The sequence below is a fragment of the Hippoglossus stenolepis genome, chromosome 6 (genome assembly GCF_022539355.2).
Source record: "Hippoglossus stenolepis isolate QCI-W04-F060 chromosome 6, HSTE1.2, whole genome shotgun sequence".
In the NCBI taxonomy this organism is placed as follows: Eukaryota; Metazoa; Chordata; class Actinopteri; order Pleuronectiformes; family Pleuronectidae; genus Hippoglossus; species Hippoglossus stenolepis.
Genome location: NC_061488.1, coordinates 22,189,633 through 22,215,452, shown reverse-complemented (window position 1 = coordinate 22,215,452; position 25,820 = coordinate 22,189,633). Strand labels below are relative to the sequence as shown.

Genomic DNA, 25,820 nt, shown 5'->3' with positions numbered 1-25,820 from the left:
AGAGAAGAACATGTAGGAGTTTTACTATTTTACGTAAACGTCTCTTTTTCTTTGTATGGTCGGCTATGGTGGCTATCACCATAACAACTATTCATATTTAGTTTTCTAAGTATTCTCTCTCTTCTTGCACAAAATTAATCCAGAAATGACAGCTTGCATGTTTTTCTTCTCCTGTTAGGAAAAAAGTGTGATGGAAACTGTACAACCTGGACGAACACAAACATTTAAATCATCAACAGCAAGATGCGGAGTATAGCTAGAATGGAGTGTAGACCTCATAACCCCATTTAAAGCCACTGGATCTGGATTTTTATTTGGATCTGCACCAAATTCCAGACACTCATAAAAATCAAGATCAATGAATTATTCTCTGAGAAATCAAAACAAATGTATCGCAATGTGAAGGAAAGTGAGAAAGAATTCCTGAATCTGCCCCCAATCCGGATCATCGACAACATTTAGAGGGTTCTTTCCTAACCCATACCACATCCTTCCACCAATGTAGTGATAATCTGTTAGTTTACTAACGGATTAACCACACAGTTAACTAAAGGAAAGACAAAACAAACAAACCAAGACAAAAACATAACCTCCTTGGTGGAATAACTAATATCATGGTCACAGGTTGTCATTACTAAATTTAATTAGTTACTCTTTGAAGAGGGCGGGTCTTAAATAACAAGCGCTGGGCTGACGGGAGAGGCCAGAGAGAAGGGAGAGTAGAGGAAGAACAGGAGCGAGGTTAGTGCCCTTGTGTTTTTCTGTTATTTAAATTACTTTTCAGTACAAAATAAAATACCTTTCCCCTCCCGTTCTCTTGTCTCTGTAGCTCTGATCTTCTTTGGCATCCAAGAACTCAATTAACTACTCAAAACAGATGACTAATGCAGCGTGAACCTGCATTAGTCATTAGACAATTCTTTGTTGGGGATTTCTAATTCTTTAATTTCTTCCTTATTCAGTGCTTTTATCTGGGAGCAAATCAAAAAGAAAACTTGTGGCAACATTTAGAAGACAAACACATCGAGAAGTTGTCAAATTTTATATTTAAATTTGCTCATTATTACCAGGATAAAATCCACTGATGGAAAGCCCAGCTAGCATGACCTGAATTCATTATAGATTAGGTACGATATGCTCAGGGAGAACTGATGCCAAGTCAAATACAGAAAGAGTGGAAACACGGATCAAAAGCAAACCTAGGCGTATCGCACACACTGACAGGCCAAGCGTGGACATGCTTCACCATAGTCGCACAACATCAAATGTTTATGGTCAGATCTCAGGAATTCAGGTTGAACTGACAAGTGTAAGCGTGGCCTCGTGCATTAAGACGCCATTCCAGCTGTCAGCGAGAGAGAGAGAGAGAGAGAGAGAGAGAGAGAGAGAGAGACCTCGGTGATCCACTCCTCTCCTCCTGTTCTCAATGCTCGCTGGCTTACACAGAACTAAGCTGGCAGACCAAGATAAGTCGTTTTTTAAATAACATTTGTCTTTTTTTCTTCTTAAGAGTTGAGGAAGCAAAGTGACTTCATACACATTCAAACATGGATTAACAGACAAAAGCACGGCCCTCGTCACGAGCAGAAAAAAAGAGCAAGGGAAGATTGAATAGAAACACAAAGGTTGGTTTAGGTTTTTACTTTGTTTGTGTGAGAAGTTAAATTGAGTTTTCAATTTAGCAAAGTGTAATTTCATGATGAAAAAGGAGAAATTAGCTGGATTTTATTTTGGTTCAAACTCTCAGTGTGACCATGATTGAAAGTGCTTTTATTTTTATGAGTGCTACATTAAGCTTTCATTGTCATTGTCACACCCACAGGGAGAACAGGAACCAACCTCTATCATCATATTCTTGTAATTTTAATGTAGCGTGTCAGCTCAGTGTGAACTTAAAATCAACCAATCTTGGTTTAAAAATAAATAAAAGCAAGTCAAAAGTTAAAAACAATAATTACAGAGAGTGACAGAAGAAGGTGCTGTATAACTTTAAACCTGGTGTTCTCTCCCAGCAACAACAAGTCCTGGCTTCGCAATCTTTACACCACTTCCGAACCGAGTTTCACTTAAGTGGCTCTAATTACACTTCAGACCTGTCACTGTTCACTCAGTCAGACCTCCTACGGATCCACCCCCACACAGTCTCTGCTCTCCCACTCACATCCACCCTACAAACTGACAGGGAACCTGTGGGGTCAGATGTACAAACCATCATCCAGTCATCACTCTACAGAAGTGTTTTTACAGTATAACTACACATTACTATGCTTGTAATTTACTTAAGTTAAATTATTAGAAAATGGGCTCTTGGTTTTGATGACAGATTGTACTTTGAAAATGGAGCTTAAATGTAACGCTTCAATTCAAACATTTTTGCAAAATCACCAACTGGGAAGCTTATACACTTTCAGTCAATCATTTTTTAATTTCCTAATAACATTAAAGAAATGAATGATAGGTCTTTGCTGGCTAGTTTGACATTTTGGGACACTTGCACCTGGCTCGTTCTAAACCATGGGCTATTTGCTTGGCCTGTGTTAATGCTGGTTGCAGATTTCTCTCTGAAACCAGCTGTGGGATGAGGAAGTTCGAACAGAGAAGTGAAAACGCTTTTTGTCGCAATCAACTACGTCACTTTCGTTGATGAGACCCTGTTTATTCAGAGTTTATTAATATTGAAACTGTTACGTGTCAAAAATCGCACCAAATTCAATAATACACTTACTGGGGCCCTTAACCATACATTTGCCAAGTGTGAAGCTGATAAGATGAACGTTTCTCAAGATATGTGGACCACATACAGACAGACAGACAAGAGTGAGAGAAAAAGAAAAACATGCTAAATAAAGAGCTACAACCACCATGCTGTTAGCTTAGCTTAGCAAGAGAACAGCAAGCAAGCAGAGGGAAAACAGCTAACCTGACTCTGTTTGAGGGTATGCTAGTTTTCCAATGCTAGTCGAAAAATTAAGTAAAAAGAGCTGAAGAAAGAGTGCATATTAGAGTTAAATTCCTCAGGTGGCCATTAATCCACTGAATTGTTGGACTGTTTCTGCTGGTTGTCTAAACTGGTTCCCCAACTTTACACCATCCTGTTAATAGGGCTGAGTGTGTTTCATCTGGTTTTAGGGTTTAAAGCTGTTTAACATTTATTTGACTTTCAATCATACTTCATTTGAGAGTTAGAATTGAGGATTATAGTGAGGATTACTTATAGTGACATACATTTAAAAGCATTTAGGACTAACTTAACAATGCAGTGGTTTGTTCAATATCCACAAAATCTCTATTATTCTACTCAGTTGTTTTTATGTTTTTTCTCAGTGAAAAAAATAGTGATTTTGACTGGGAATAACCTCAAGGACTCTGGCGTTCTACTGGTTAGGGACTGTAACTGCAAAACAAAAACAGTGGAATAAAGAACTTCTAATTTCATTTTCTAAAGTAACATTTTAAGAGAAGCATAGTAGTAGACATAACAATCACCAATTAATGTGTTTTTTACATATATATATATTGTTTTTCCTTTTGTATATTTTCTATGTATCTAATGCACAAATCAGATCGGTTCAAGTTTGCTTTTTTATTCTAATGTCAGAGGAAATATAAATCACAATACTGTCACTGTTTAGCCAGCGAGTGATCTCTGCCAAATCTAATCCAAAAACACCACATTAATGAGCCACCATGGGGGTTTAAAACCAGGTCCTCCAAACTGAAAGACAACGGCTCAGCTCACAATACAACCCTGCTGCCAGGGAGACTGGCATTAAAGTAGATTTCTGTCTAATCCTCGCTCTGTCGTCGTCCTTCTGTCCTTGGTTTATTCAGATTTTCGAGGGTCAACTCCTAAATCGCCGGTATTAGACGACAGAGTGACAGAGGGGTCTTCATATAACCAGAGTTAAGCTAGTCATGACAAGACTGAACTGCAGTGTGAGGTTTGTAATCAATGCCAGTGGATTTCCATCGGAAGAAAGGTGGACTGAGGTTATGCTAACAGCGTGATGTTTGTTAGTAGAGCCGGTGAGCCAGTTCCTCCTCGCTATTAACCCCGGGGTTTATCGATTTCTTGTTGCAGCCACATATCCGCGCACATTCACGCGGCTGTGCGCGCACACTCGTGTCTGCGATGGCACACACACACACTTGTGGAGCCGAGATGCACTTACACACACACAAGCTGTCACCCATGTTGACATCCTGGCATTCCGAGTCACCTGGGCAGTGGAGACTTGTTCTACAGTAGAGCTGTCAATGCCTGGACAACTGGATTGGGTAAGTGGCTGTGCTGCTGCAATGTAATCAATAAAATCCCCTGCTATTTAACAAGGCCTAGCAACAGAGCCGGGTCAAAAGCCTTTTCATCTCCTCAGAGTTGTGGTGCTAGTGAGGCTGGATCGATGGAACAAAGCCGTTGATATGCGAGCAATAGACCTGCACAAAAGCATACAGTATATGTATGATCATATGCTCATTTCACTCTGGTTAATGTGGATACAGCAGCGAGTCTTTCCTAATCGGGAGAAGAGTGTTTTATCTACTGCTCTCCAAAACATGTCAACATGAGCCAACCCCAGATCAAACAGGCCGATGACACATTTAATGGCAAAAAAAGCAGAAATCGTTGAGGCCTAATCAGCGCTTGATCCTGATTGTGATTAAAAACCTCTGATTGGTTTGACATCATATCTCCCAGACACGTGAGCAGGGTTTGGAAGACGGACAGATAAGACCAAGTGTGCTCGATTTATACGTAGGCCTCCTTGTGTTGTATCCAATAAAGCTCCAACGAGAGTAGCAATAAAGTGATGCACACATGATTAAGTTATGCAGCAGACGAGCCAAATGAAGAGTTTAGATTCTCAACAGGGGACTCATTATAAGATATTACTGCATCTTGTCATAGCGATGTCCAAAAGCAGTTAGTCGGCGCGTCGCAACCCTCAGTTTAATTAAACAGGGTCACATTCACTGAAAATTGGACCAACAACTATACTGTCTTAAAAAAAATCCACTAATGGACTCTTAACTGTTTCTAACCAGAGGATAGCTGGTCGCGGAACAGGAGGCAACAGCCAACGGCCAGCCTAGAAATGACAGCCCCTTCCTAGGCGCCGGAGCGTGGGCCTCTCCCCTCCCTCGAGTGTTTCTTTTCACTGCATAGATTTCAGCCCTTTCATATTGTAATGGTCACGGTGGCCTACGGCTGGGGCGCAAACCTTTTAGCTGTGTGGGACGCATTATTCCTGACACAATGGGAACAATCTCTCTCTCTCGTTCGCTAACACTCAGCTTTATATATCTCTCTTTCCCTCTCCATTCCTCCTTCAGTTGTCTTTTCCCTCTAGAGCTCTCAGGGAATGTGAATTTTTCTTCCTTGTCCCACTCTTCCCCGCAGCAATCTCCCTCCCATTTGTTTCCCTTCCTCTCTTTAAAGATGAATAATTCCTCCTCCCGCTTGCTCAATTAAATCATTCCAAACCTCTTTTTTAATGCAAATTTCTAATATTGTAACAGCGTATGCAAATAGCTCGCAGTGCAATTTGCAAGTGTGTGCCTTCTGTCTCTGCGTGCCCCTTCTGGCTGTGTGTGCACCTGTTTGTGTGTGTTTGCATGAGGAAATGTATGGCCAGAGATGCGAGAGCTTAGGCGTGGAGCACGAGGCTGTATGAAGTTGCACACAAGCCTTTTCTGGGCCTGTGGGCTGATACTGTACGTCTCTACGTCCACTGTCGGGAGTCCAGGCTACAACACGCCCACGAGGAAAAGTCCATTATCTGCCACTGGACTCTGGCGCCCCACGTTCTGCAGGCGGGGTCAAAGATTTGGAGGTGAAAGGTGACGGCAGAGGGGGAGTAGTGTATAATATATTTGCTACAGCCTCTGCAGTAATAATTGCTCTTTGGTGGTATAGTCATCCACAGGGGCCTCAAGGGGCCAGCAAAGCCATCATCAAAGGCTTAAACAGCAGTATGGCTGTTTATGCAGCAACAAGAGGAGGCGGCTTGGAGGGCTGGTTAATCAGGGGAATGGAGCATCACACACACACACGCGCGCGCGCAAACCCCTCCTGCATGTTCACAAATATGACACTATAGTGCTAACCCATCAAACAGAAACTCCTCATGTTCACACACACACAATCACAAAATGAATCAGAGCCATTGAACTAGGCCTGGAGGCTCTGAGAAGTGGCCCAGGTGAGCTCTCTCTTCAAGCTCAGTCCATTATGACCATCTCCACACAGGCACCCGCGCTAGGTCTAATTAACGGCCTATTACTATGCAGATATATGCAGGGCCAAGAGCAGAGTGCAGGCAATAAATGGGTTTGATGAACGAGTGCAGGGCAAAGAAAAAGGGGGGGGGGGTGGATGGAGAGGGCTAAGTGGGGTCTGGGGATGGGGTGGGAGACTTGTAAAATGAGCAACTGGGAGAAGAGAAAGTAGAGGACGGTTGGAAGGCAGGACAGGAAAAGAGAGTCGTGGGGAAGAGAGAGGCAGTCTGGGAGGGATGGTGGCTTGAAAGCCAGCAAAAGTGCACTTTACACAGCTAGATTAATTACTGGCTGCTTGTAACACTGCTGATCAAATTATGACAAAGGTTTTGTCATAATTAGTAGTTTTTACATGTCAGTGTTATGGACCTATCCAGTCATTCAGGAACATTCATAAAAACGGAGGAAACAGTAGAAAGAAAGAAAGAAATCGGATGGAAAACAAGACCTTATATCCCCCACTGCGAATCTTCAAAACACATAGAATAATAACATGCACCAGACTCGCAGATGAAAAATACAGACTGTGACCAAAAGGACAGTGCATCTTGTTTAACATTTGGTCGGGAAACAGGAAGAACCAAAAAAAGTAGATTGATTAGACATATTTATAAGTGACAAGCTTTTTCCGGGAAGCTCTTATTTTTTTTATTTTGGGGTTTTTAAATGCTATAAACATTAGGAAAGGAAGTAAAGCTGTCGTCAGTTTATGTTTGGCAAGAGAAAGAGAGCTCCACATTAGGAAGGCCACAGATTGGTTTTTATTTGGTCTGTATCGACACCTACAGTTTATGTGAGATGTGAGTTTGTGCCAGGTGGGGGGGGGAAGAAAGAGAGAGAGAGAGAGAGAGAGAGAGAGAGAGAGAGAGAGAGAGAGAGAGAGAATGAATTTCCCTCAGCTTCTCTAGCGGAGCAGCCAAAAGTCATTTAGGGAATGACATTTTATTTGTTTTCATTTAACCTTCATTTAAGGTGGCAGATCAATTAAGAAAACATTCTTCATTCATTATCAGGCTGATCTCACTGCTCCTCTCTCTCTCTCTCTCTCTCTCTCTCTCTCTCTACTCCCTCCATCCTGTCTTTGAACTGAAAGTGTTTGTCACTGGGGTTCAAAGACACAACCAGCGTTAATACCTGAGCAGTTTGGAGAAAATCACAGTGCATTTCCTCTTAGTAATACTGGAATTTAAACTCCGAGCCTGTTTTGTGATCTTCATAGCATCACGTTTGAATATGGATACGTTTGAATCAACCACAACCACACATTTTTGTTCGAGTTTGTTCCAACCACTGAGGAGTTTTTCTTACAACCAGAGAAGCAGCACTACAGCACCTCTAATGCTTTTTAAAATTTCAGCTGAAATGATGTAGAAAATTAAAAACGATCCCTATCCAGAAAAGTGTTTTTGGCTCCGTGTCAGTTTTAATCCCCGTCCATACTAACACACTTGAAAACGCATATCACATGACCACTGGACATGCACGAGCCAGTGTAAACAGGAAGCATTTGGTTGATAGTTGCAGAAGTGTTGCAGATTGCTGGAATAACAGCTCATCTCCTCCACATGTAATCAGTTGTATCATTGTAAAATGTAGAATTTAACTGCACAACAGCTTTTAGCAAAGACAACAGGGTCAGCAACGCTTGTATTTGTTTATCCACGTTGAGTTCTACACCGGCAGCCAAAGCTAAAGCCGGTTGTTTTCTTCTGAAAGGGGGTCATGTGATATGAGCCTGGCGAATCAGTGAAGGCTGTCGTGACCAAAAAGAGGGTTTGGACTATTTACGCCATGGTTTCCGAACATTTAAATTTCCAACCATCGAAACCATCCAGTTTTTAAACTAAAGCGGGGCTAGCAGCATTTCCAAACATGGCTCTAAAACTCCCAAGTAGGGTAGATACTAAATGTATCCGTAGAAGAGTTGATGTGTTCTAAAACAAAAGTAGTAGTGTGGCTGTAGCCTGTGTCTGTGGTCTCTCTCTCTCTCTCTTAACAGAGTCAGCTCCACGATATGTGAAATCTGTTTCCATACCAGTGCTGAAAAGCCAATCAGTATTCCAATACTTACATTAGGGATAATTCATTTCAAGGAACACAACTGCCGTGTTTTAGCTTCCTCGGCTTGGCTGCTCTTCTATGTCTTGCATGGTTAGGAATCAATTTATATTTCAGTCACCAGTGCTCCCTTTATTGCTTGAGATTTAATTAAGTAATTGATTTGTAAAAAGCTTGAATACATTGAATAATGAATTAGCAGAGGTTGCATGCTGTTCTCTCCATTCCCCCATTATAGGACTTATTTTCAGGCCAACATTTTACCACTGTTGCATTTTGAAAAGAACCACAGGCAGCGCTCGATTGATCACTGCTTCCCACCAGTCTGTGTCCTGCTGGGTGTGTCATATCCTTGTGTGTGTGGATTAGCATTCAGGTTAGTTCGGATTAAAATGGCATGTGAACAATGAGCAATCGTCTATTCCTTTTCTAATTCAAGTCTAAAAAGTTTTAAAACACACAAAAACTTACGATCGGTGGACGCTGCAGTTGTAGAACACAAAGTCCACGCTGGCAAACTTCTTTCCTGTTTCCTTCGACTTCAGATACAACTTTATCACACGTTGATCCCCTGCAAGTACACACAAAACATTCACATGTTATCTTATTAGTCCTTTTCCTCCAAATAGGGTCCTCCTGTATTTGGAGTGCATTCAATTATTTGTTCCACCAGTGTTATTTATTGTTGTTAAATTGCAGCTTCTCGAGTTGACATATTTTGTGTTGTTAATAGTGTGAAGCTTTTTCCCTCTAGAGCAGATGCACGTAGTTGAAGGGGAAATATGATACATGTTACATTGTTTTTCATGTTCAGTTTATATATTTGTTTTATGACAAATCAATAATTTAGGCAATCGGACCACTTCTTTTGTTTCTTTTATATTTCCACTATAAGAACTGGACGATCATGTGTGGGATTGCTCCTCTGTGGCGGAGGTATACGCACTCCACCGAGTGCCGTTCCTGTTTAGGTGTAACTTGCATTGTGCACAGTGTTTCTGCTGGAGAGTGCAGGCAGCCTGGAGCAGAATCAATGGGATTTGTGGAGAAGTTGCTCTGCGGAGGAAACGGTTCAGCTGTGTGTATACAGTGTATTTCAAGCTTTTATTCAGTAAGTTTTAGAATCAGCAGTTTCTCATTCTGACTCTGGCTGCAGTTAAAAAGCATAATGTGGTGTTTCAAACAGTTGAATGGACGGGCTGAATGAAGCAAACTAATTATATGTGTGCATCCTTTTCAGACAGTGCAGCTTCCAGAGCAGCAGGGCTAATTCATAACATCATGTGAACAAATTGCTTTCTTCATTTCACGACTGTGCTGTCGTCGCTCTTACAGCTCTCAGCCAATCACTTGGCTCCTGCCTCTTCAAGTAGCGTGAGAGGAAGAGGCGACTGTTGATCACGCTGCAGTCATTAAAGTGGATCATTAAGTAAATAACTAAATACAACTCAGCGTGATATAACACTATTGGTAAAAAGGCCAAATGGCTGTTTTTTGTTTTATGGAAATAAGAAACTAGTAATGATCAATTTGAATCTTTTTTTTTAATTATTGCAAATATAGTTTTTGCATGTGACACTGTTTATTCATATTTCAACGTATGTAATGTTAAACAATTTGGGTTTCTATACGCATTGCTGGTTTCGGATTTTTACAAATTAAATATTTTCCCACAGACAGCCAGTCAGATATCTCTTAGTTTTTTTACCCTGGTCTCGTGTGATGGGGGCCACCTCCTTCGTAGAGGGCGACAGGCAGAAGATGCGTCCACCATAGATGCGTCCCTCCGTCTCTATGAAGTCCTCAAAGGAGCAGTTCACTCCAGCAGACAGACTCGGCACATTCTGCGTCTGAAGTACCAACTAGGAGATGAGAGACAACAATTAAACTGATATACACCAGTGGTAATGGTAATAAAGAGGATTTATATTACCACACAGCAGAAATAGCTTCTCAGGTATGTGGTTCAAAACTCACTTTTCAGCTCATTCTCAAAATGATGGACAGATTGCCAGCGATGACATGACAACACGCTTCATTTAATCTCATTCCTCATCTGATTGACTCACTTTTCCTGTCCATCTTTCTTATGTCAACTTCTCCCACCACAGACACATATATGCACAAACATTTAAAAGCAAAAAAAAAACAACACATAAATACAACAATTCACTGCACCTGCACTTCTGACATGGTGACAGAGACGGTGTCGGGTTGGACGGAGAGTCGGACGCACTGCTCCACTCTGGTGGTGAAACGCTGAGGTTCGTCCGCTCGCTCACAGCTATCCTTCCTCGAGCATCTGCAAGAAACAGATACAATCAATCAATGGATGAATCAGACATCAGAAATTCGCACTTTATTCAGTATCATGGGTCAGAAGGGTAATTGAATCCCACAGCTGCTTCTCACTTGTGAAACACAACCTCAGGTTCCTCACACAGCTGTTCAAACCTCAGGTTGTTTGGAGTGCAGGCTCCACTGAATCAGTGATGTCCTCCACAGTATTTATTGAACAGCAGCAGGACGCTGGGTTTCACACAGAACCTCTGTTTGTGACTGGAATATATTTGGTAACGGTGATAAGATAACCAGCTCTTTTTCCAATTAAGCTGTAAAGAAAAGTAGTCGGTGTTTGGAGAGAGACAAAACCATAGTCTGGTTCTTAGTTGTCCTGACAATAATAAGTAGCCCATGTGTACTTTGAAAGTAAACAAATACATCAAATCACTCTATGGTTCACCAGTAATGCACCAGCAAGTAAATACAACTGCAAAGATGAAACACATTTAAACACACTAAACATTAAAATGAAAGTTGAACACATAAATAATGAAAAATGTATTTCCAGGATCAAACATTTTAAGTCTATGTCAATTAATATAAATTAATAATAAGTTATTTGTTAAAGCTGTCCACAGAGGTTGACTAATTGATGTTCAGGCTGTTCCAAAGTTGTGGTGCACTGTTCTTGAAAGCAGCTTTTGCAGTTTGTTTGTTTTTCGCAGTACTTTGGGCACTTTGGAGGATCTCAGGGCTTTTTGTAGTTGACAGGGTATTAAAAGGTAAGAGATGTACGAGGTTGCTATGCCATTAAGAGCTTTGTAGGTAATTAAAAGGACGTTAAAATCAATTCTAAAAGAAACAGGGAGCAGAGTGCAGTTCATCTAAGACAGGAGTGATGTGCTCGCTCCTGTTAGTTAAAAGTCTGGCTGCAGAATTCGGTTTGACCTCCTATTTCTTCAGCGGCTTTTTTAGGGGGAGACGGGTTAAATGTGCTATGCAGTTTTCTAATCCACTATCAACATGAGCCTAGTGCTTTGTTGTTGAGTCAGCCGACTAATATAAGGGTTTTGAAACACAAATTAGAATCTGAAATGACACCTGGACTTCTAACTTGTCTGGGGATCCTGATTCCTGAGCTTAATAAACAGGCTGTGCTTCTGCGAGAGTGAATACAAAAACTAATAGAATAGTGCATTAGTGCAGGTGGAGCACAGACGTTGCACTAGCTAAATCCACCAGCTGCTCATTCATGCATTACAATCAGTGACTCATTCAGTAGCTGCTTGGCTATTATCTGACCAGTGACGTCCAATCATATCAATACAGGTGGCAGTGCTGAAGATTCTCAATGACCACTCTGCTTGTGTCTTCCCGGCCAAACCATCTGCTGCCACAGCTTTCTCCATCACCCCAACCTGCTCCTTATGTGCTACAGGCTTTATGTATTATTGATTATAGGAATGTATCAGTGTTTTATGTTCCGTGACAGTGATTCATTCAAGAGCATTTTATTTCCATCATATCTCATTGTATCATCCTTTAAGAAATAAGTTTATTTTCAAACAGAAAAAAAGTACATTTTCTAAGCACCAATGACATCTTTAGGAAACTAAAATTGACCAGTGAGATCCTGATTGGACTACAAAGGGGACATGATGAGTCCAATCAAGCCCAACCCCCCCCCACATCATGATTAGAAAGCCCCGTCTGTGTCTATAGCAACTTTTGTAACATTCGGAAACTGACAAACCATGAAGAACAAATCATTGACCTTGGGGGAAAGTGGTAAGATAGGTAAGATTTTACTTTCTCTCTCAAGCTCTCTTTGTTCCACATGTATATTATTTCATTTGTTCCTTCTTAATCTTTGCAAGACAGGGACTTTTCCCAGAGAATCATTGATGGATCTTGATGAAAAAAATCTGCCACATTTAGGGAACTGACATCTATGAGTGTGTGCAATTTGAATGTGAGGAGACTGTAGGGCCTTGGTGGAGGTATGTCCTGTACCGACTGCCATCCAGTTACACAATGACGTTTCATATTGACACTATACACATGTAAAGGAAATGTATATGTTAGCAAAATCAATACATATAGATTTCCATATTCTTTTCTTAAACCCAGCCCTTTAATAAAGTGGCTAATTGTGGCTTTTGTTGTGTTAAAACACAAATGTAGGAGCAGACACATCTACATAATTATAACCTTGTTACCGTGAACATGACAAATGGAATTCATGGGTTTTAAACACCCCTGTCCGTCCAGGTATCCGATCATAATTAACCGCAGAGCACCCTCGTGATGTAGCCGCTGAAATTACCGCGCGGACACGACATAGTAAACAGTACGTGCACTTACACATTATGCAGCACACACCAGCCACAGTGAGGGTCTCCTGATCCCAGACAGGCTCCACAGGAGGTGTACTGCTCACAGCTCTCCACTGGTACACGTGTAACCTGGAAGACACACACACACACACAGACCTGGTCAATGTTGCACAAATACCCTGCGTAAAACCAGCTTCAAACTACTCAAGTCCATAATATAGGCCTTGGTTTAAACAGGATGTACCGGAGGTGTCCTGTGCCTGGAACATGAGATTAAGGAGGAACAAGCCCACTGTGACTATCAGAGATAAACAGCTCTGGAGGTGCTGCTTGCAGCTCCACACTGCAGCATACAAGGCGAGCTAGAGGGGGGAGAGTCGAGGTTGAAGCTCATGTAAACACACACACGGGTTAAGATTACACACTCTGACAAACATCTCTCTGGTATTTACTGTGTACAGCCCAGAGTTCTTCAGTGGATCAGAACATAGTGATGCAAGAAAAGCTGTGTGTTTTGAGAGATAATAAACCGAATGTAGAGAAAAAAGGAAATAACTAGAATCTCTGCACTGGAAACTCAAGATAATCCTCAATGTCTGGACAACACCCTCACAGATTAAAACAAACAGGACCTTATATTTGCTCAAGCACTTTTTATCATATATGCACGCACGGGGTGTATTTTTGTGTGGCTACATCCACTAGCATTGCTACTTCCGGTACTGTACTTTCAAGCTGTTGTTTTAATACGTCTGAAGAAGAGGTCACTTTGGCTAAAACACTGTTTACCCGTGAAAATCCGAAAGTGTTTTGTGGACTCAAACACTTCACCCACCCCACATAGTGGTGAGTAGATAATGAGTCTATTTTAATTTCTGGGTGAACTATCCCTTTAAGAGCTGTGTATATCCCACCTGGTTTTACAGTTTAAGATCAACATCAACAAAAGTCAATAGTGGGGTTGGGAACCGAATTCTGCACCAGTTGCTGCACCTTCACTACCTAACGGACCAAATCCCAACACAGATTACGGTGCCTGAGCTTCGGACTGAAATAGTTGTCCTGCTTCGAGGCAACATAAGCAGCACAGCTTGTGTCTAGTTAGCATTAGACTTAACTCCGTTGGCAACACACACTAAGTGTGACCATGACCAGGGCATGAAGAAAATATCTGAAAACAAAACAAACAAAAGAGCCTGAGACACACTTATGTTTGTATGTTTAAGCTAAGTAAACTTTAAACTGTTGACAGTTATTATATTAGATATTATCTTCCAATTTACCTAAGCACTAAAAAACAAATTCTTATTCTCAACTATCATTTTGTGTTTTTTATTTAAGAAAATAAATATTGAACCTGGCACTTTTTAGGCACTGGTACTGTTTTAAATCTATTTAGCCCCAAAATTGTGAATAACCTAACATTACTCATCTCTGTTGAACATGTCATGACAGCTTCAGTGGTCGTGCTAGTGGCAGACGACCCAAAGTATCGTTGATAACCTCTGTCAAGGAGGTTCTGTTTTCACCTCGGCAAACAAGGGCCCTGGAGTGCAAATGATGAGGGCATTTACCAAGCAGGTCATGTTCGATGCATAGAAACAGACCAAATGTGATTCTGTGAATTGTAGGATGCAGGATTTTTGGAGCTTAACCAACACTTAGGTCTGTAAGTTACGATATATATATATATATTTTTTTTCTTAATCTGCCACTGCAGATCACTCAAATTTATAGTTTTGCAATAAAAAAGCATGAGAACCCCAAAAAAAACTAACGATTCAGCTTAAGTTTTGAATAAAAAAAAACAAATGTTGTCAATGTAACCTTACAGCATTTTAGAACGACACATCTCCAAAGTCAAACATTGAAAATGGCCGTTGCAGAAGACAAATGAGGGATGAGCATAACAACTTGACCTTCAGTTCCTTTCTTTCTGTTTGTTTTGTTTCATACAGAATCTGACACATGGCCGACAGGTTCCTGCTTTACTCCCCATTAGACCATAAGAGGACTACGTTTCGCCTAATGCCTGTGAAGTCCTTGCAAAGAATATGCTATTGTACTTAACACCATTGAGATAAACATCAAGGATTACTCCTTTTGTCCACTAAATCTCTACCGGCTGCCATCTGTGTGTCTGCGTGGCTGAGATAAGATGGAACTTTAATGATTTCTTTTGGGGAAACGAGAGAACTCGGGTATTAAGAAGGACATGAAACGATGCTGTCCAAATGTACCTGTCTCTTAAACTGCTACCAAAAAAGGATTCTGAACGTCTCGCGACGCAGTGGGACAGACAGGAAACACCATTTACTGAGTCCATTCCCACAGACGGCTCCCTTTGCAGTTATCATTAAAAAGACATGTTTTCTGCTGCTGTCTGCAGTTTCACCATCTGTCACGCTTATCAGGAAGCACACGTTACCTTGAATTCCACCCAGGTTGTCGAACACTCTGAAGTCACAGAATTACCCTTTATGAGAACATTTGAAAAGCTTTAATCATGAGATGTTTACTCCGCTCTTACTTTTCCAAAATATCCAGCGTACAGCATCCCTATGTTTAATCTCAATGTGCTGGATGCTGTTTGCTGGTGACAGGTGGATTGGCAGACAGGAAGCCGCCTCGGGCAAACACACTCACACACAAGCACGCACACCGCAGAAATTACAATTTGAAGCAACGTGAGAGTTTGAAACAAGTTTTCTGGGGCAGTTGTTAAATACTTAAATACATCGCTGACCACCCAAGACAAGTTCACACGCATGAGCTCATGCAGACGCGCACACACACACACACACACACACACACACACACACACACACACACACACCTCCAGCTGCCTCAGTAAGGTGAAGTACGACATCAATAACACTGCAGAGGCAGGGGGCACACCAGGTGAGCTGGAAGGTGCTGAGGGTGAATTCTAATGGCAGCTACAGGCACAGCTGCAGGCACAGCAGTGTAGAAACCTTCAAAGAGGAAACTCTACCTTTATGTACCTTTTTTTTCTAAACTTCTTAACCTTCAAACAGTAAATAAGGCTCTTCTCATGCCTTTTGCCCTAACGCTGCATCAGACACCAACGCATATGTTAGTTATCTTGTCACTGTGAACTTCAAACATGTCCTCATTCTACGTATCCTGTGCTTTTCATCATTTTCTACATTTTCCATTACAGCACCTTACTGCACCCACCAGTGCCCAAACTCCTGCTTCCACCAGATGACTGCCACAACTGCCAACCTCCAGCAGAGGCCTCTGTGAGGACCTGATCCAGCTGGGGTGCAAGTGAGCAGTCTGCATCAAAGGTCCTGATTAACACATACGTGTTGGCCGATTTGAATCGCAAGTCGATAGCCTAATGTACTCAAGTTCATACCTGGCTTCAGAGTGCGTCTCCAAAAGTGATCTGATCTTAATCCCCTGCTCTAAATAAGCAACAAATCTTTCGTTTGCAAAGCCATGTTCCGTTGTTGTGTTTTTAACCAGCAGGGGACATCAATGCACTTCCTGAGCCTAGTCTTCTGGAAAGACGAGGGAATAAAAACCATACAGATTGGGACTTTTCTTGGCGTGTTCCAGACAAACCAAATTGCCTAGGATGTTTGACGCACTTGGAACATATCTGTTTATTGTTTGTTTTTTGTGTCAACATCCGCATGCACGTCTTTTTGTGTGCATGTTAGCATGCTTGCATTATTGTTGAGCTCAAAGCACTGCGATGCTTACGTACAGCCTCGCACCGGTGCTAGCTAGGCGGCAAACTCTATTGTGTACACGAACAAACAGCACTGCAGCCAAAATGCTTCACTGCTATAGGAGCTCCCAAGTTATTCCAAAAGAAGCAAGAAGGAACTCCAAACCCAATGAAGAGAGTATGTACTTTATTGTCTTTAACTGAATCATCACTGACTCATAAGGTTATGAAATTTTGAAAACACAGATAACTATTGATAATAGGGATTATCAATAGTTGATGCAGAAGGGATATTGTATGTTCCTGGTATGATGCTATTTCACGTTGCATCCCCAGACAGCTTTCGTGCAAACAGCACAACCCACAATTTCCTCCTCAGCCTGTACATCTCCTCCCCCTGTCACTCTGATGTACAGTCAGACATGAGGGTTTATGGCAGATTCATAGCAAGATAATAGAAACCTGTGTCTGATAACTACTATACAATGCTACCATTACCAGGCCCAGGCCTCTTATAGGACACCAAATAGCAGCAAATTGTAGTCATTACTTGCGCCTGGACAAATACCCTGCTAGTAATACAGCCTATCTGATAGAGGGAGGTGAAAAAAAAACATGTCACGCTGAAGCACAATAACCAGGGAGAGAAGTTTATTCAATGGGTTTTGTGATTGTGGGGCGGATGATGTATTCCAAGAGAGCAGTTCAATTATTGAGTTTTAGAAAACAGATAATGGGATGGGAAACGAGAGATGCTCGGCCAAAGACGCTTTGTCTTATAATGCTAGCAGTGTGTGTGTGTGTGTGTGTGTGTGTGTGTGTGTGTGTGTGTGTGTGTGTGTGTGTGTGTGTGTGTGTGTGTGTGTGTGTGTGTGTGTGTGTGTGAGACAGTAAGTGAGAATCACCTAGTTATATTAAATATGGCATTTTCATCCTGGCCTATTTGCTGCTGCAGAGGGGAACATATTCATCTGTGGATAGCGGATGGAGGAGGAGGAGGAGAGAAGAGAAGAGAAGAAAAAGGAGAAGAGGTAGAAAAAATGAGATCACATAGGAAAACTGTCCTTTTTAAACATTAATTTTACCCTTAAAACTAATAGTTGACAGTGTTTATCGATAAAAAAATCTTCAAGCTGGATTCAGATGCTTTTTCTTCTTTCTTTTTTGCCAAGTTTCCAGAGTGAAGGAAAGACGGGGGGAGCAGAGGAGACGATGGGGTGGATGTTCATGTGTTTTGTTATAACAAATAAATAAGAGCTACAAATGAGCCTCTCTCATTTGGGTCATGATGGAGAGGCTCTTAATTTGCCTAGCAGCTGATGAGAGGAAGGAAGGGGGTGTGGGTGTAAAAAGGAGGGGCTGAGATGAGGAATGCAGGGAAGGATTGATGAGTAAGACACAAATATAATTACGACTGATGTTTCATTCCACATTCGGGGGGGCCCGTGTGGTCCCAGCTAGTTGCAGCTATAAGCCCGGCTGTAATTGTCCCATCTGTATAATACGGGGGGCTGTATGAGGTGCTATCGCTGCACAATAGGTTGATGGATGGCTTGATATGCTGGATTTTAAGGCTGCCATACCAACACACACGTTACCAGCAAAGTGCACGCAGATAGGCAATTTGTGCTGACATGCGTACACTGATGCAGACATATTTGCTCGTAAAGATGGTCTGCATGCTGGAGTTAATGCGCTGCATGAACTTTAACATGTGGCTCTAAATTACAATTCAGTGAACACAGGAGCGTACACACTGATGGAAAAAACAAGCACACACAGCATACAGGCACACACACACACACACACACACACACACCACACACACACACACACACAATGAAACAATGAAAGCTGGATGGTAGATATATATATATATATATGTATATATATATATATGTATATATATATATATATATATATATACATATATGCTATTTCTGTATCTATCTAGCTATCTATCGATTCATCCATCCATCCATCCTTACATCCATATCTATTAGGGCTGTAACGATACTCCGATCAGTTCATACCTCTGTTTTGTTTTGTTTTGGGGGTTGAGGGGAGATGTACTGTTGGAACAGTAAAGAGAAGAACACTATAACATGTTTGCCTTGACTTCACATAAATCCACATGAACAAAAATTACCAAAGAATAGGCAAGAGGTGAAGGTGTGTGTGTGTGTGTGTGTGTGTGTGTGTGTGTGTGGCGTCTCCTACAGTCTAAATTTCCCCCGACTCTGACTTAAAAAACGAGGCGTCTACTCCCGAGCGGCGAGAACACGCAGACTTTACAATGTACTTTTGTAAAGGTAAAACAGACGATCCTCTCCGACATCCACAGTCATTGCTCTGAAGATACTAGTCACTTATATTTTGGGTCAGATTAAGCAGGGTTGTGATTGGATTGGAGTGTGACTGGACACAGACAAGCGACAGGATGCAACTGCTGCTGTGGACTTCTGGACTGTTGTTCCGGTTTTGGTTCAAGAATCATTACAGCCCTTCTTTCTTTCTTTCTTTCTTTCTTTCTTTCTTTCTTTCTTTCTATCTTTCTATCTATCTATCTATCTATCTATCTATCTTTAGCAAACCTGTACAATAAACTTCTTTAAAATGTTTCTCTTTGCCTTCCTTCTGTTTTGTGTCCCTCCTGCACAAGACAAATATTAGGAACACATTGCTGTGTGACATTACTGTCCTGTATTGTGTACAGTGTAAGATCAAAGCAGCAACCTACAGTTTAAACCCGCACTGGGACTTTATGTAATCGTACACCCTTAATATTACTGACAACAAGGAAGGCGAGTGTTCTGTTTAGTCCTTTAGTCACCTGGAGGAACAGTAGAGGGAAAGTTTAAAGGGGTATATGTGTTTTTATTTACCTTCCATACAAACAGACAACAGTAAAATCCTGCTTTCTCACACATGCACGTGTAATAACACATAACAACATACACAGAGTGCATTTATTGTGAAAATGGCCAAGTTAATGTCCAACCAGAATCATTGGAAATTAAGTCAAAAATGTAATTGCTAGCATGCGATTCCGATAACTAAACCTAAATCAATGCGGCTGATAACAACGGGAGGAGCAGCTTATCGGTGTATGGCTGTTAAAAGGGAAAAGTCCCATTTTGATGAACCGTTCTTACAGGACGGACCCACAGAAACTCGGTCAGTTTGCAACAGAGACTTTGAGAGTGTGCAAGCAGCGAGCGGGAGGAGACGGGAGAGCAGGGGTCGGGTGCCAGGCAACAGTGAGAACGGGCCGGGGCTCTGAACTCTCATATAATGCTCATAAATACAATGGTGATGAATTAGTGTCAAACTTTAAAAAAGGTGTGTAAACGCTACTTTGTATTTAAAAAGTAAACAGCGTGTGTTTACCCCCTACTACAGCCCTCATTGATGCTGGACCCAAGAATCTTAACATGCAATCAAACATAAAGGGACATCCACGTCTCAACTCTGTCTAACTCACTCTCTCCCTCACACACACAAATACACACACACACACGACCACATTAAGACATCTCCCTCTGTTCTCTCTTCCCCTCTCTTCCTGTCTGTCTCTTTGATCGTCTCACAAATCACATTGTGATCGGCCGATCACTCATCTCTCTGCCTCGACAGTCTGACAGCTGAGGAAGGTGTGTGTGTGTGTGTGTGTGCAAGCGAAATACAAAGGTATTACGCCTTTTAAAAATACGCTTGTGTAATTTTAAATTCGAAAAAGTATGTCAGGCAGAACCATATGATTAAAATAATAATGACACAAGAGAATAAAACATGAGATCTTAAAAGCTATTATAAATTATTAACCTTTACCCCGCAAGGATACATATAAAAACGTAATGCATATCTTTCCAGTTGTTAAATTGATTACAAACACATGAGAACTATAGTTATATCCAGCTACCAAACCCCCACAACACATCCATTGGGCTCCACAGACGGCTATTAACACGTATTGCAACATTGTCTTCTACTGTATAACTATCTACTTAAAAAACTGTATTTTGACTCAGAAAGGCCAGGCATAATGTGTTTTTTACGCGTGACAGTTTACATCTATTTTGAGGAGTAAAGGTCCAGCTAGTCTTTAAGTTCAGACAGCAGTGGCCCTGAAGGACTTCAATGCCTTGCTCAGAGACACATCAGAAATGGTATCCACTGCACCCTCTGCTTGAAAAGACCCCGTCTTTAAGCAGTGTAGTCTTAACAATCCTGTCACTGTGATTTCAGCTTGCCCACGATAAATAACCGCCAAGACATGCCATCCCCAAAACTCAACTCGCCAATTAGGCGACAGGGCCAAGGGCACTTCCGTTAGACTTCGATATCCTCTCCTCATTATTCTCCCAGTTCCTGTCTGCACTAACATCTCTCTTTTTTAAGCAACTTCAAAGTTGGACAAACACCAAAGTAACCGTTTTAAAAAGAAGTGCATGCAAGTCTTTTCTCCCTGACCTCCAAGTGCAGTAAGTGCTGAGTGAATTGAACATGAGCCCTCTCTGATGTAGTGCCAGGGGTAGGGTTTCTCCACTGTGCAGTACAGCAGCTCAGTATATTTCTGCACTGTAGCTAAATCAATACAAGGAGGTACATCATCAGACCATTATGCCACTGTCTGAGCGGCCCCACGGAGGCAGGGGTCACCTTACGAAGCTGTTTTACAAGCAGAGAGCTTTGACCTTGCTCCTGTGAGTTCAGTGGCGGAAATCTGGTGCTGATGCTAAGGCAGGGAAAAGATCAGAGGCTGGGCTCAGCCTCTGATCTGCACTGAACAACCAGGAGATTACAAGAAGAAATAGATTACAAATCCTCAAAACAAATTAAAAAGAAAAACACGAAACCAAAATAAAATCCTAAGACTCTATTATATTTGATGGAATTACATAATAACTCATCATAATGGGGAACACGTAAATAGCACGCTTCACCTCTCAGCTGCACTTTAGAAGAAAGACTGGTAATTATACGACAAGTGAGTAATTTGCTTCAAAAGTACAGCAGAAATCAATACATTATGAAGTGTAATCCACTTAGTCCTTTATTTTAAAGCAATTAGGTGATGTCAGCCACAGGGACATAAAGGAAACAAGAAATATTTCTGTCTCGCAACGACAGGATGAAAAATCTCTCCTATAGCCGGCTGCTTTTTATTAAATCGGGACAGTTTGAACATGCAAGGGGGGAAACAACAGCAACGATAAAGTTGATCTAGTGCCGTTGTTAATTTTTAAGAGCGCAAAAATGATGTGATGTCACCGACCAGACAGCGACAGACCAAAAGCTGGAGGCTGGCAAAGATACATGGAACCAGAGAACGTAGGAAAACCGAGTGTGAGTATGAATATGTGTGTGTATAGCGGAGACACGAAGAGAGCCATGTATAAATCCATCGCTCGCTAATCGAAAACACTCCACCTGCAGTGAATCAGAGGACTTTATGTTTTCACTCTACGTGGTGGCGAATGCGTGTTCATGTTGAGCCACTGCTGCTATAGAGATACGGAGTCTATACGCTGCACTCCAATCCACCGCTTTTAATTACGTGTGCGGCTGAATATGGGAAAAGGTAAATTGCTCTGTCAAGCTGGGAAATGGGCTTTTTGATGTTTGAGCTCTCATCACTTGGCATTTCTATTATTCAACAAGGAGACAGGGACAGGGGGAGGAAGAGGACAACCAGGGCAAAGGTATGGCTCCCATCTGGAAACGCTCCTCATATGAATACAATAAGATTCGAAAGGACATGTTGAGAAAGGCTCTGTGGTGCTGGACTGCGGACCTCACTCCAGAAAGACCCCAGATCTGCAAACTAATGCAACGAGCACAGGAGTGAAGTGCATCCCCCACTGGTCTTTTTTCACACAAAAACATTTAACAAAATGCAGCTACTTTTACAGAGTTTATGCACAAATCAGTATTTTTTACCTGTGCTTTTTTTCATTTTGTGTCTTTTACAGAATTGTTTTGGTCATACAGCCCGGAGCAAGTTAACCTTCTGCCTCATGGTCATATATGCATGTCCTCCCCCACTCTCTCTCTCTCTATCCCCCTTTCACAAGCTAAATCTGTCCAATGCATTTAAAAAAAACATATAAATAAAAAAAAAAACTTGCTGGTGGACAGTATAGACGATGTGTAGAGCAGTAGGCCTAATGACTGAGAATCCGATAAAACATTTCAATGAATGATCAACACTGCACTCCGGAAATACAGAGGCTAAAAGATGACAAACCATCAGAATATGAATGTTGACAATGTTTGATTAAATTGTTCAAGTAAAGGGAATTCACACACACACACACACACACACACACACACACACACACACACACACACACACACACACACACACACACACACACACACACACACACACACACACACACCATTGAGATCCAATCATAGCAGGAGTGATAGGTCTAGTTTTATGTGTGTGTGTGTGGTAATTGTCGACATTGTTTGAATGTGATCAGGTCAGTAAGATGTTGCTTGTGCAGAGCAGCACTGGGACATGATGCTAATCCTATCCTGGGCACAGAGGGCAGTGCCTCTGCTTCCTCTCATCTCCATCACCTTCTCTCTTTCATTTTCTCTCCGTCTCACCTCTCCCCTTCCCAAAGCTGATGTTAGATTGATGCAGTCGTCTCACTGGCGTCTGTGTCAGTGAGCAGAGTAAACACTGGGTCAATTCATATTTGTATGCAAATGTTACCAGTTGCTAAAACTAGTAAAACTATCCAGCGTCATGATTATCAACCACACAGGAACTATTGGTTCGATGTCTGAGGATGAAAACCATTGAACTACAAGCAGTCCGCTGGTAAACTCCTCTGGTTACCTGTGTAATGCTTTGGCTGAGTCAGCAGTCTGTCTGGTTTCTCAACATAATTATAGAAGCACAGTGTTGAGTAGATTTCGTAGTAAAAACTCTATCGTGGAATTATATTTTTTCAATTATTTCATTGTAATTTATTCTAAATCTCAGAAAAATGACCCTGTTGACCTCAGTGGTTGGTATTGCGATGATCGGAGGAAGCCAACACGAAAAGATGTTCTTGCACATCTGACAGCTATATTGCAAATCTGTGCTCTTGGGCAAGTGCAGCTACATCTCTGCACATTTAGTTTGAGAATTGTAAATACCTAACATGTTCTCCTCAGAGTGGATCCTTGAATATAACTCAAATTCTGTCCACAGACCAGACAAAACAGTTGTAGTTTAACACTTTTTTTTTGTTTTCCATACTTTTTTTGCTTGAAAAATATTGCTGAGGCTCATACACCCCTGGGCTTGGCCAGCGACCTTAAACCACTATACATTATCCAAAGTACAGACAGCCTCTGGCGAGGAAGAAGCTGCTCATCTGCAGGCTGCAGGGAGGCTCTGTACATACCCTGGTCCTGTACTGTCTGGAACACAAGTTCACATTCAGCAGCAGATGGAAGATCCTTACTCTATACTATGCTGTGTGAAGCTGCTACTGGGAGAGCACTTACCCCACAAACTCACTCCATCTGAGAGAGACAGAAGTGAGGACCCCCAAGAATACTGAAGAGATGAGGCAGGAGGAGTCGGGAAAAGGAGGAGAGCACATCCTGCAAACCAATCACATTTTCCAACCTCCTCAACTCTCACCACCGCTCTCTCTCTCTGTATCATATATTCTGTTTCTGACTGGTCAACGTTTAAGTAAAAGGCCATTATCTCAGCTCTCCGGAGAGACAGCCATTTTATCTGATCTACTCTGTGAAATACTGGGATTCAGATTTTTACAGAAGCAAAGTTACACAAAGTTAAAATACACATTTATTTATTTATAAAGATAAGGACAAAACTGACTGCACCGCAGGTCTGAGGCAAAGAGAAGCTCATACAACAGTAGCCACTAAACAAACTTAACCACTTGAATCTATTCACAATTGCCATCGGAGAATAACTAATCAAATTGATATTAAAGAATAGTTTATTGTAAAGATTTTATGATGAGTGTTAGATCAAAAGATAAGATCAGATAAGCATCAGTACACCAACTGATGGCAACAAACAGTTGAGAATAAACCAATCACTCTTTTCAGACATGCTCTGGATAATCTCCTGAAGTCATTCAGAGGGGCTGTGTTGGAGAACGCAAGGGTTCGAGTGAACCGAAAATCTCCTGCTACGTTGTCGATATATGAAAGGCAAAGAAACAGTCCAAACCCCATTGTTTGGACAGTTTCCTGAGTTCATGTTGGGAAACCGCTTAACTAACACAGACTCTTGCCAAAACAACAGCATTGACTTAAAAGTTAAAACTGTGCCATCACGCAAACTCCCTGTAATGCGATAATTTGTTTTTACTTTTCTGTTTCTGTGTGGATTAAGAAAAAAAACACAACATGTTAATAAGTAAAATTCAAGTGTGCTGGGAGGCAGATTTGTTTCGGCAAGCTGTTTCCACCTGCTTTCATTCTTTATGCTAAACTAGGTTAATCGCCTGCTGGCTAAAGCTTATTTCATATGAGAGTGATATCTTTTTTTTTTTTTGCTCTGCAAGAAAGCAAATAAGCATATTTCCCAAAATGTCAGTATAGTCTTTTTAGAGAGGAACAGAAACACAACACCACTAAACTGTATCATCAGTCAACTCCGAGCAGAGCAGCACTGTACTTTTCACCTGACTTCTCCCTGTCAGAGTCTCTGCCAGAGTCACTGCAGTGACATGCACAGACATGTATTGGACATATCAGTGCTCATCAAAAATGAAACAGTGGCTTTAATAATTGAAAAAGACTTTTAGGTGAAGCTAGCAGTCATCTTTAATGCAGGTGACAGGAGTTAAAGGGGAAATGTTCAAATACTCCCAGCATGGACTTTCTGCTCAGCATTCTTCATTGTGCTGAGCAGCGGCTGACACTGCTGGCTAAAACACTAGATGCTCATTGGACACGGGGCCAACGCCGCTACACTGTGATCATTCTAATTGATATCATCACTTCAGTCTCACAGCCTCTGTTGACACATCAGTATTATTTTTGTTAACATACTCCATGATGCTGATGGTTTCCCAGATCTCTAGTTTATCTTCCAGACTCCCTCGTCCTCTTCGCTTTGGATAAGACCTGATCTTACTATTACATTTTGTAATATGGCTGATCTTGTA

At 41.5% G+C, this 25,820-nt stretch overlaps 1 protein-coding gene across 2 annotated transcripts in view; it reads right to left on the bottom strand.

Annotated features, from left to right (window-relative positions):
* Positions 1-25,820, bottom strand: part of LOC118110684 (plexin-A1) — a 263,371-nt gene that overhangs the window by 115,601 nt on the left and 121,950 nt on the right. For both annotated transcript variants that reach the window (XM_035158633.2, XM_035158634.2), the window contains exons 5-8: positions 12,985-13,085; positions 10,516-10,639; positions 10,046-10,199; positions 8,809-8,908 (exon numbers count right to left, since the gene is read on the bottom strand). In XM_035158633.2, the coding sequence (XP_035014524.2) occupies positions 8,809-8,908; positions 10,046-10,199; positions 10,516-10,639; positions 12,985-13,085 (479 nt within the window). The remainder of the gene's footprint in view (positions 1-8,808; positions 8,909-10,045; positions 10,200-10,515; positions 10,640-12,984; positions 13,086-25,820) is intronic.